This window comes from Heteronotia binoei, chromosome 1, assembly GCF_032191835.1.
Source record: "Heteronotia binoei isolate CCM8104 ecotype False Entrance Well chromosome 1, APGP_CSIRO_Hbin_v1, whole genome shotgun sequence".
NCBI classification, from domain to species: Eukaryota; Metazoa; Chordata; class Lepidosauria; order Squamata; family Gekkonidae; genus Heteronotia; species Heteronotia binoei.
Window position 1 is genome coordinate 117,236,400 of NC_083223.1, and position 12,452 is coordinate 117,248,851.

At 37.7% G+C, this 12,452-nt stretch overlaps 2 protein-coding genes across 4 annotated transcripts in view; one reads left to right on the top strand and one right to left on the bottom strand.

Annotated features, from left to right (window-relative positions):
• The window catches only part of AKAP7 (A-kinase anchoring protein 7), a 142,413-nt gene that overhangs the window by 61,085 nt on the left and 68,876 nt on the right, over positions 1 to 12,452 (top strand). For all 3 annotated transcript variants that reach the window (XM_060239409.1, XM_060239417.1, XM_060239427.1), the window contains one exon: positions 4,507 to 4,619. In XM_060239409.1, coding sequence (XP_060095392.1) covers positions 4,507 to 4,619 — 113 coding nt within the window. The remainder of the gene's footprint in view (positions 1 to 4,506; positions 4,620 to 12,452) is intronic.
• Positions 8,086 to 10,533, bottom strand: MSH5 (mutS homolog 5). The gene has a single exon (XM_060256897.1). It carries the CDS (start codon positions 10,531 to 10,533, stop codon positions 8,086 to 8,088), a length of 2,448 nt encoding a protein of 815 aa, XP_060112880.1.

Below are 12,452 nucleotides of genomic sequence, written 5' to 3' on the forward strand. Positions count from 1 at the left end.
ATTCTGGCCCACAGAATCCTGAAAGATTCTATCTTATTTCCTATGCTTTAACATCTTCATGAAACCTCTGGGAGAGATCATCCACGGATCTGGGATGAGTTGTCTCCAGTATACAAATGACACTCAAATCTAATTCTCCTTTCTGTCAAACTTCAGTACAACTGTGCATGAGCTTATCTGGTGTATCGAGGCTTTAAAGGATTTGATAATGGTGACAAAATTGGGGGGGGGGGGATCCAGAAATAGCAGAGATTCATGTAAAATGGGAGTTTTTGACAGCTTATATATTGTTTTTTCAATTTGAATTTATTGGTGAATGCTAACTGACATTGTTCCTGAGTAAACAGATATACAAGGAAATGAACATCCTTAGTGATTTTAACAGTCATTGATTATGTGTTTTTCAATCCAACTGAAATGGCTTTTTACCTCTCAGCATGTGGCCTCTGTATAGAATTGATCGGAAATAGAATTATTTCTTGATCCTTCTGTCCTGTTATTACTCTTGAACAGTTTTGATTTGTTTTTCATGGTTACTAGGCGTGAAGTGCAAACAAAAGAAAATTGACTTGTGGGCATATGCGCTGTTTTGACTCCCAAGGTTTACTGGAAAAGTTTGAGTCCAGATAGAATCTACCAATTAAATAAAACTGTTAGCGCAAAGAACAGGGTCATCTCAGTAACAGTGGTTCCATTCAGAAATTCTTGTCTTGCATAGATCTATGAGAGCCTTACATATTTCCTAATATATAATTTAATTTTGTGATACATTGTAATCGTAGGATTTTGAGGAAGACTTCTGTCTGTTGATTTCAATATGTGTTTTGTGGTTTTTAAATAATTTAAGCAAATGGAGAAGATAATGTGTTTTGTGGTTTTTAACTTTGTTATCCATTTTGAATTTCCACTGGAAAGAAAAAAATGAACTAGGAATATAACAAAATAAAGACATTCACATGCCCATCATATTTTACAACAGAATAACTGACTGATTGGTGGGATACGTAATGGATTTAGGCTTCTGATGCAGCATTATCTGATCACTAGTGTCCCTGCTAAGTGTTATTAACGTATAGTTGTTTTGTATTTGAAAGATCGTTTGCAAAGTTGCCTCTTGAAAGGGATGTTTCATGAAGAACATTCCTCATACTTTCTGCATTATTTTAAACAAATTAGCACTACATATTAGGCCATCTATAAACAAAGAGGGGGTATGGATGATTCCCAAGCTTGGAGTAGTGTCAGGAAAACATAGTAGCTCCCAGAACACATAAATTTAGTTAGCCATTATTTAGATATCCAAGTAGTTTAAATGAACTTAAAAGTTATCCAAAGGCTAAAATCACCTTTTCAGCAACAGGAAAGCTACCACTGTTAGGAGGCTTCTACAGCTAGCAATATTGTCAAGGATGTATTGTGAGAAAACACTGAAGCACAAATCATTGTAATGATTGATATCGATAAACCTGGATAGCACTGCTTGAGTGAAAGTGTTACTAAAGAAAAGTGAATTGATAACTTTGCTTTCTGTTCTCTCTTAAATAAAATTAATATTCTTACCTTTGAAACCTACAAACTATTTTTCATGGTGGTACAGTTTTGCTGTGAAAACCAGCCAGACATTTCCTACAGGAACACCTGCCATTTTGTGAATTTTACTTTGCTACAATCTACCTGCTTCAGTGTAGGAATGGATATCTCCCATTATCTATTTTTAGAAATATCTGTGAGATAGCTAGGCCCTGCAAGCAAGGCACTGCAATGAACACATGATATTGTGCCATTGAAACAGGCTGGTGTATCCTGAAAGGCCCAAGAAGACCTGTTTTTACTGTAACTAAAATTACTAGTAAATAAATGTAAATGATGCATCTCATTTATACTATTGACATTTATTATATATAATATAATAAATAACAACTAATATAAATGCTGATTTCTTTTCAAGTTATTTTTGAGATACTGCAAACATTTATTTGAAATTAATTTTTAATATTGCCAGCCAAATTTATCTCTGTTGTGCCTCCATGGAGGTTAATGAAGTATGCATGTAGCCCATTATCTTAAATGCAGAAGCTCTTTAACTGAAAACAATTGTGTGAGCTTTGTCATTATTATTACTCCCCTAGGCTGTAAAAGGAAAGCAAACACATATTTATTCTGAAATGTCAATATGGTTAGCTCTATTTTCTTTGTACCAATGGGATTTTTTTTTAAATAAAAAAACGTTATTCTAAAAGCAGTTGGTCATTTCCCAAGTCAGTACTTGTCAAGGGTTGTACCTTGGGAGCCTATGGTGATATACTGCCATGGAACCTCAGTATATTTGACACAGAGTGCCAGTTTATTACATATGATGGTGGTGCATATTTTAGGATATCACTAGGTCAGAGGTTCTCAACATGGTGTTTGTGGGTGCTATGGTGCCCATCAGCTCCTTTCCTGGTGTCTACCAAGTGTTTTTAGGAAGTTTTTTTTAAAAAAACAAAACATTGCTTTAGCAGCAGCTGCCATCTCAGCACAAGAATCTTCTCTGTGTGACTGAACATAAGCTGTGCCAGCCATTTTGTGGCTTGCTCCACCTCCTACAGCACCTGTTTTGTGACAGCCATTTTCTGGTTGCATCCACAATGTAACAGCAAGAAAAAAGGAGGAAGCCAGGGCGTAGGCACAGTTATGAAAAGAACCACTGACTCTGACCACTAGATGTCACTCATGTATCTTAAAAGCATAAAATAATTTATTCTGCACAAAAATCCAATTTCTGTCTTGTTTGGTTTGTTGTCAGAACCAAAATGGTATTACAGTAATCCAATGTAAGAAAGAAGAAAGCACAATAAGATACAGTCCCAAATTCCAATAGTAAGGATCCGCTAACGCGGTTCTAATCAAAGACTATACCGCTGTGTAAACTGTATAGATTGTATAAACTGACAGAACTAGCGTCAAACACCATCGGCACTGTCAGACCAAGTTATTTTAATTGTATTAACTGGTTTTTAATGTTGTTAAATGTAAAGTTTTATATTGTTAAATTTAAGGTTTTATCTATTATTGTATGTCTTATGGAATGCTGTTAGCCGCCCTGTGCCTGCCTAGGTGGGGAGGGCGGGATACAAATAAAATTTATTATTACTATTATTATAGTATCACAATTTCTAATGTCAAACTTGACACGCACTTATAAGAAAGAGTGGACGCTAAGAAAGATGAGAAGTGCTTTTTTCGAGTAGCTCTTTTTCAAACCCATAGGCTAATGATGGGACCTGATCTCAGCAATGTGTTCATGTAGGAACCAGTTCATTCAGTCATGGTCATGAAAAAGAGCTACTCAAAACACAGCACTTTTCAGCCAGAGAATGTGTCCTATTTCCTATGGATTTTCAAGACTATATAAGTCCACTCTTTCTCATAAGTGTACATCAAGTTGGACGTTAGACATTGTGCATCTTATTGTGCTTTCTTCTTTCTTACATTGGATTATTGTAATACCATTTTGGTTCTGATGACAAACCAAACAAGACAGAAATTGGATTTTTGTACAGAATAAATTATTTTATGCTTTTAAGATACATGAGTGACATCTAGTGGTCATAGTCAGTGGTTCTTTTCATAACTGCGCATCCACATTGTGACAGAATTCCAAAGCTTCCTGCAGACTCAAAAAAGTTGGGGATCTCTGCACTAGGTAATGGTCAGTCTCATAGATCCTAATTATTGCCCCGCATTAACTGAGAATGAATGCTGGAAAGTGCTCTGTACTCCCCTACAGGGGAATACTGATAGGGTATTTCAGGGATGGGCTCAGTATGTCATTCTCCTCTAAGAACCTGTAGCAGTAGCCAAAAGGCTTGAATATAGGGCTCTTCCCCACAAAATCTCTTGACTGTTGCTCTCTGGTGAAAGACCTGAAAAGAGAATACTAGAACTGACTGTCAACTTGTTCTGAGTAAGGAATGGTTTTTTCCTGACTCTGCAAAGGGGTTTTTTTCACCAACAGTAAGCGTGGTTGGGGGAGGAGGATGTTTACTTGCATGTGCATATAGTAGGCCAGATCAGGGACAAGAGCAAGGGGAGCAAGATAAAATGCACAGGTGCATTAGTATGGGTCAGCATAACAGTTCCTAGAAGCATATTTGGCTAAAACATTTTGTCTTATGTGGACCAAACTTGGACAGACACAAAGTCTGACATGTAGCAAGACAGTTCACTTATGACGGTCTATTTCAGCCACTATAGAACAACGTTGGTAGGATGAGACTGTAACATTTATTGGTATAGCAAGATGAACCTGCCCCATTGTGAATTTTATGTACTTTGTGTGTTAGGTTAACTGCAGTAAGATATTTTATGGTTTAATGTAATTTTGATGAGAACCAAAAAAGAATAATTCCTGTTGGTTCTCCCCCCTTTCCCTTCATGGAAAATATGTCTTTCATATTTGGGAACATTTTTAGTTTGCACAGTATTGGGCATCTTTGAGTCTCTTTATCTGTCTTTCACTAGAGATTGTGAAGAAGATATTTAAAGAAAAGGGCGTCCTCACAGGAGATGACAAAGCTCTTAAGCCTCACTTGACCTTCATGAAGCTGTCAAAATCTCCGAAACTTCGAAAACAGGTATGGTCACTTCATCTTCCACAATAGCTATATAAGGGGAATAAAAAACAAAGGAAAATGCCTCACTTGTCCTCTTTCTATAGTTGGATAACTCTACATGGTAATACTAGGTTTTATCTTTTGCGATGGCCAGATGCAATAAACACATACGTACTACAAAGAAGTTTTATGTTTGTGTTTTGCTGTTTTGTGTTTTGTTTTGATTTATTTCTTGAGACTTTTTATTTGTTTACTCTGGGGAACAGAAAGCATATTGTATATCAATAATAAAAAAGTAAGGGTAAGAATAAGGAAATGGAGTTCACTAAACCAAATCTTAGGAAACATACGAGACTTAACTAGTGCATATAATAGAATTTCAGAAGAAAATCAGCTTGTGCTTCATAGATTACAGGAAAGATTTTGACATTGTGGTTCATGAAAAGCTGTGGTTGGTTTTAAAGGAAATGAATGTACACAGCATCTTAATGTTTTGATGTACAACCTGTACTCTAGACAAGAAGTTATGGTTAGGACAGAATATGGAGAAACAGAATGGTTGGCATTTGGCAAGCTATTAGACAAGGATGTATTTTATCTCCCTGTCCCTTCAAACTGTATGCGGAACATTATCAGGAAAGCTGGATTAGATTTAGGTGATGGTGTAGTGAAAATTGGTGGCAGGAACATTAACAATTTGAGATTTACAGATGACACCATGTTACTGGCTGAAAATAATGAATATATAACTACTGCTGAAGGTTGAAGCGGACAGTGACAAAGCATGATTGAAGCTGAACATCAAGAAAACAAAAGTAAGGCCCTGGCCTGGATAGCCCAGGCAAGCCCAATCTCATCAGATCTCAGAAGCTCAGCAGGGTTAACTGTGGTTACTACTTAGATGGGAGACTGTTTTTTAAATACCCAGTCAAGAGGACGGGGGCAGGCTCCATTCAACCACCTCTCTGAATATCCTTCAAGCCTCCAGTAGAGGTCAGTAACCAGAGGTTGACATGACTACTAGGTGCAAACACGTGCACACACACAAGTATACAAAATACCCCCCCAAAGGGGGGGGGGAAGTAATGACTACTGGTGATTTACACAACATTGTGGTTGATTATGAGGAAATTAAAATTGTTAAAGATATTCTGTTTCTTGGCTCCATCATCAATCAAAGGGAGACTGCAACTAAGAAATCAGGAGATTGAGACTGGGAAAGGCAGCCATGAAGGAGCCAGAAAAGATCCTTAAGTGTAAATGTATGATGCTGGCAACCAAGATCAAGTTAATTCATGCCATAATATTCCCTGTTATTATGCATGGGTGTGAAAGTTGGACAATGCAGAAAGCTAGCAGGAAGAAAGTTGATTCCTTTGAAACATGTTTTTGGAGGAGAGTTTTATGGATACAGTGGACCACCAAAAAGACAAATCAGTGGGTTCTAAATCAAATCAACCCTGAACTCTTCCTAGAAACTAAAATGACCCAACTGAGGTTATTGTACACATGAGAAGACAACAGTCACATGAGAAGACAAGAGTCACTGGAAAAGACAATAATGCTAGGAAAAGTTGAAGGCAACAGGAAAAGAAGGAAGGCTCAACATGGGATGGATTGATTCAATCAAGAAAACCACAGTGCTAAATCTGCAAGATCTGAGCAAGGCTGTTAGGACGTTGTGGAGGACATTAATTCATAGAATCACCATGAGTTGGAATTGACTTGATGGCACATAACACACATACACACAAGCCAAACTTGATCAACTAGACTTCCCTTCACCTGAGGTGTGTTTCTTGGACCTCTTCAACTGCCAACCTAGAGACAAAAGAGGTAAGGAAGAGAGAAACCATTGCAGTATAACTTGTTAAAATTTCTCTTGAGGAAATTTTGTGGTCCCAGTCTACTACACGCTTTAATTTTTCAGTGACCCCTCAAAAACTAATTGGTTTCTATATACAGTGTAGAGATCCATCGTAGAATATCCTTTTAAGTGCCAAACTTGAAATTAAGATTTTCCATGAGTCAGTCGGGTATGGGTTTCCCCCAGCACAACTCTGCTATTGTCACCACAAAGCCACTGCTGGAAACTAAGCACACCAAGGGCCCAATTAAGATCAGGAGCATGGCTTTATTTGTAGGTTTCACCACATGTGGAGTCCACCTCCCCCCCAAGCAAATAATGCCATCTGGCTGTTTCAGGTTAGAAGAACAGTGGGAGGGGGAAATCCCTGCTCTATGCCACAGTCCTGATCAGAATGGGGAGCTTTGGGTGCTTAGTTTCCAGTTGCTTCCATCTAACTGTGACAGTTCTTCCTGGGGGACTCAAACTGGACTTGTAGATAAATGTGAAATCTTGTTTCTGCACAAAATGAATATAAATATGCCAAAGCTAGTCAAATGATTTCACAGAAATGTTTATTTGCATGTGTATGATACCTTTCCTCATAAACCTCTCAAAAGAAACATCTAAGAGAAGAGCAATGCCGTCCTAAGTCAAGTTATTTTACTAAAGATAACAGTTTAAGATTCTTCTGTTCCTACTTGAAGAATCCTGGTTTTACCTCTGTCCATTATTGTTTAGAAGTCCATGGAAGAAGAAACAGGTCCATATGTCCTATACAAGACTCTTGTTTCATTGGTAGCAAGTATTCAGTTGCAATTGCATGAAAATTCAGTATTTGCACCAGAACAAACTCACATATATGATTTTATTTTATTCTTCATGTTTGTCATTTTACATAACAAATGTTTTGAAAACAATGGCAACATAATTAATCCCTTCATGTGTTACAGTTTCATTTAGTGCATCTGAAGGTAGGGTTTTCAATAAACAATATCTAAATATTTTTAATCATTTGAGAATTTCACATCACTTAAGAAATATGTACTGACTTAAAAAATGTAAATCTAGAACTTTTACTGAGGGAATCAGTTTTGGGAGATGTACAAATAATAAACAGTAACATTAAACAGTAGGTGATGCAGTTCAGTAGAATTCAGGCTCATGGCATGTGCACAAAAAGCACACTGTGCATACAATCTGCCAAGGGTCTGCTATGGCAACAATCGGCATTTGCTTCTTTTATTTTACTTTTAAAAAACTTTTTATTTTACTTTTTAAAACCTGGCCTCCCTACGTAAATCTCCCAGAAGTACAAACATCTAATGGTAGAACTAAGGCAAATAAACAAACTAAATGATTTAAAGGAAGGAAGAGTTAGGTTCTTTGGAATACTCCAGTTATGTGATAAAATATCTTATTATAGACAGCTATGTAGCAAAAGAGACAGGAAAAGAATCACTTTTTTATACTACTTAACTGTTTGTGCTTTAAATATACACATAGTGAATATAAGTCTGGCATGTATAGAAGAATTCACCTGAAAGCAGAGAAGTATTTATTTTGAATGTGATAACTAGCTAAACACAAACTTTTCTCTTTCTATGCAGCAGTTCAGTACCTGCATTATCTTCCTAAAAGTTAAAGAATGAAGGATGCAGATAGCAACACGTCTTGATTCATAAACTCCTTTAAATCCAGTTGGGGGTCATCCAGATCTAGGGAAAGGAATTTGTCCACTAGAGATTTACAGCTTTCCAACTGTTTCTCTTTAGAAGAGTGGTCAGGACGTCCAATAGGCTTTCCATTGCGAAGCAGCTCTGATACTTCTACTCCTCGGGCAATCACTTTTGGAGGCATGCCAGCCAAAGCTGCAATATTGGCTGCATGGCTGACAGTGGAGACACCTTCTTTGATCTGATAGAAAAATACAAGCTCATCTCCATCTTGGTGGGTGTCCATGGTCAAGTATTGCACATTGGAAGTTTCTGGCAGAAGCCTCAGTTGTATCAAGCTGTGGAAATTAGTGGCAACAAAAATGTGTGGGCACTCGGTTGTTTGTCCAATCCAGTACCTTAGCACAGCAGCTAGAAGGGAGAGGCCATCCACTGTGTTTGTACCTTTGCCAAATTCATCAATGAGCACCAAGGATCTTTCAGTGGCATTGTTCACGGCCTTGGCTATTTGGTTAAGATCAATCATGAAAGTGGACAGTCCAAGAGATACTGACTCTCTACTATGTATCCTTGTGTAAATTCCATCCACTGCCCCTATCTCAGCCTCAGCAGCAGGGACATAGCTGCCAATCAGAGCCATAAATGTGATGAGGCCTACCTGTTTTAAATATATACTCTTTCCAGATGAATTGGGCCCAGTGATGATCTTTATCCGGCCAGAGGTTTCACTGCTGTCCACTGAATTGGGAACAAAAGTTTTTGCACACAACTCCATAAGTGGATGCCTTCCATCTTTAATACGGATGATCTGAGAGTGAGAAAAGCGGGGTCGGGTATATCCATTCTCTCGAGCCATCACTGTCAGAGACAGGAGCACATCCAGCTGTGCTATGTATTCAATCACATTGTTAAGAACAGTGGACTTTTCTAGTATCTTAGTCTGTAGCTGGTACATGAGTAGTGTTTCCTGATCCCTTATTTCACAATGCAGGTCACCAAGCATGCTGTCCAGTTCTTTGGTCCTGGCACTTCTGTAGTGCAACTTTTCCTCTGATAAGAACATGAAATCTAGACCCTCAATCTCAAAGTCACTCTTATTCACCATTGTGGGCAGTTGTGGAATGGAGAGCAAGAATCCTATCAAAGGAATATAAATAACACTGCAGGATGGAATCTGATTATCTAGGTCCTGCAGTTCTTTTCGGGCTACGTCTGTGAGGAAGTCTGAGAGGCCCATTAGCTTCCGTTTCTTTTCATCAATGACAGGATCCACATTTGGTCTGACAGTGAAGTGATTTTCTGAGATGCTAGCTTCAAAATCCACCACTTTGCTGATCAGACTGGCAATGTAGTGCAGATCATCAGTGAAGACCTGAGAAATAGTCTGGAAGAGTTCAATGGTGCTGGGCAAGAAGCGACACGTATCTCTGAGGCATATGGCACTATAAACAGTTTTATACAGTGCCTGCCAGTCACTTACCTTTGTATTAGACAGAGCCATTCTTCTAAGAATCATAGGTATATTTTTTACATTTTTGAGACACTCTTGTAAGGTTAGAACTGTTTCATGATTCTGAGCTAACAAGAAGAATTGGATTACATCAAGACGTTTGTTCAGCTCTGTCATATTGCGGGTGGGCCTCATCAGCCAGAGCCTCATCAGCTTTTCTCCCCACTTGCATCTACAGTGGTTCAGAATTCCGTATAAACTGAGTCCTTCTTTTTTCCCACTAGCATGCTTATATACAGATGGATGGACTTCACTTTTAAATATCTGCAGCACACTGTAAGTGTCTTGATCCACATGTAAAGTATCTGTCAATACAAATTTTTTAAATGCCAGAATGGGAACTCCAATCCTGCTGTCTTCCAGTTCAACTCCAACCCTTCTCCTGTCAAGAAACTTTAACAGTCCTCCTAATGCTCGTATGACAAGTGGGCTCTCAAAAGGTATAATGGAGGTCAAATAGAGGATTTTCTCAGCTGCTGTCATGTGAGAGGGAATGAAGGGGAATTGCTTAGACAGAATCCTTTGCTTGCTTACTTCTAAACCAAAATCCGTATTTGGATAGAAGACAACCTTTGGTTTTCCTCCTTCCTGTTTGTTTCCCTCCATGGCACTTATATTGTTTAAGAATTTGGCTAAGGTATAATCTTGCTTAGCGCTACTTAATATGCATTGAGGAAGTAGTTCATCAATTACTTTGTGAAGGAGTTGAAGGTCTTCATTGTCTGGTGTGTCAGACATCAAGTAGATTGAGCAGTCTCCAGTATCATAATAAGTAATTCCCAGATCTCCAGCAAACCACAGTACACACATGTAGATCTCAGACTGCCCTTGTTCATCTTCATATTCAGAGAGAGGCATGGGTGGTAGCTGGCAACGGGTGGCAACTGTACCTCCGGCACTCATTTTTTTGACAATGGTTGTATGGCTGTGTGAACAAGAATATTTTGTTAGTGCTTCTGTGATACTCTTTACTTACACATAATTGCCCTCTTCTGAACCAGTCACTTTCTCTCCACATCAATGTCATTTCATTAGACATCCATCCATTCTATGAATTGTAGTAGAATTGTATTACTACATGGATTTTCTTCTCATCTTCCTTAGCTTGCTGCTCAGATTCCCAATTGTTTGAATGGGAAAATATGTAGATAGCTTGTTTGTAACAGGAACTGAGTATATCTGGTTATCTTTAATAATACTAAGGCAAGATTTCAGATTTTGGAAGCAAGTCTACTTCAGCTAGAACTTGTCTTGTTTTAAGACAGCTGAGATTTTCAAGCCTATAGGGGAACCTTTTCATGCCTTCTAATACAGAATTTTTCTCATACTGATCAGTTTTGCTCATAGTTTTGTTAGTATCACAAAAACACCTCTTATATAAAAATTACAAAATTAACTTAATTACACAATTAACTTTTTTCAGCATTCCATGCTTTCTTTGTATATTTCATGTGTGTGAGAGATAAGATTGTATCAAAAAGGGAATGGTGTGTATATAGTTGTGTAGAGAGCAATTTTGTATGTATGTATGTGATGGGAGTAGTGAGTGATAAGCACTGATGCCTCAGAATATTAGTCTTTCTTCTTTGCAACCTACAGCATGGAGATCAGCTGCCCAAGCCAATAAAAATAATTTTGAACAATTTGAGAAAATGGCAAAGAATCAGAAGGGCAATTGTAGTATAAAATCAAGAAGGAAACTAATATTCACAGAAATGAAATGGGTCTTCTCTGAAGATGATACTAATTGACAGATCCTTACCTGAACTTTTCAGTTTAAGACCATAATTCTGAACAATGGTCACTGTTTGAAGTGAGCAAGGAGATAGGATCAGATTTATAGCAAGGGGATAGGATCAGATTCTGTATTGCTAATATCACCATCTGTATTATCCTTAAAGGTAACGAAAGCGGCTTTTTAAAAAACAGCTTCAGAAATTACTTTAAATCTGTGGGACATTGAGTTGGATATTGATATGAGACCACATAGTAGAAATTTTAGGTAATGTTTATTTAAAATGTTTATGAACTACCTTTACTCAACTGGTGGGCCCAGCCTGGTGTATAAAATACACTACAGCATGGAGATTAATAAAAGCACAAACCATAAAGCACATTGCTCCACTATGATAAAACATGTTCATTTAAATCAAACAGCCATGGCGTGGTAATAAAATTAACAGCAAGACGTTTGAAATAATATAGTTTTACATGCCTTCCTAAATATGAGCAAGGATGAGGAACATCTCACATCCACTGAAAACCTATGTCAGAGCATTGGAGGCAGCACTGATGAAGCTCTGGGACAGGCTACCACAGAACCTCCCTATGACAGGAAACAAAAAAGACAAGTTGATAAGAATAACATAGGTGGAACTCAAGCTACTATTACATCTGTGATGTTTTCTGTGTGAAAAACCAGTCATCTATAAGAAAGTCAAAGACCAGTGCTACAGGGAAAATAGTTAATCCAGTTTTTATATCCCCCAATTTGTGTGAATCATTCCTGACTGAGAATGGGATACTTTTATTGAACTTATTTTATTGCCCTGTTCTCTAGTACTGAATTAAACAGAATATACCTGGCTATATGTTATAAAGTAGGGCAGAAAACTAAAATGAGAACTTTGCTGTTGCATTAGATTTAACTGTTGGGTTTCTTTAGAGTAGTCATTGTCTACAATATCTTATTTTAAATTTATTAATGCTTTGTAGTTGTGTCCATAAACTTATTCAAATCAGGACTGAATCTTATGACTTCCTTGTACTAAGTAAGAAAACTTCCTCCGACTGGGGAAGGCTTATCACTTAACAGAAAGCAA

Bases quoted from the DNA above. Each gene is read 5' to 3' on its own strand.
- MSH5 (XM_060256897.1), bottom strand. From the start codon at position 10,533: ATGAGTGCCGGAGGTACAGTTGCCACCCGTTGCCAGCTACCACCCATG.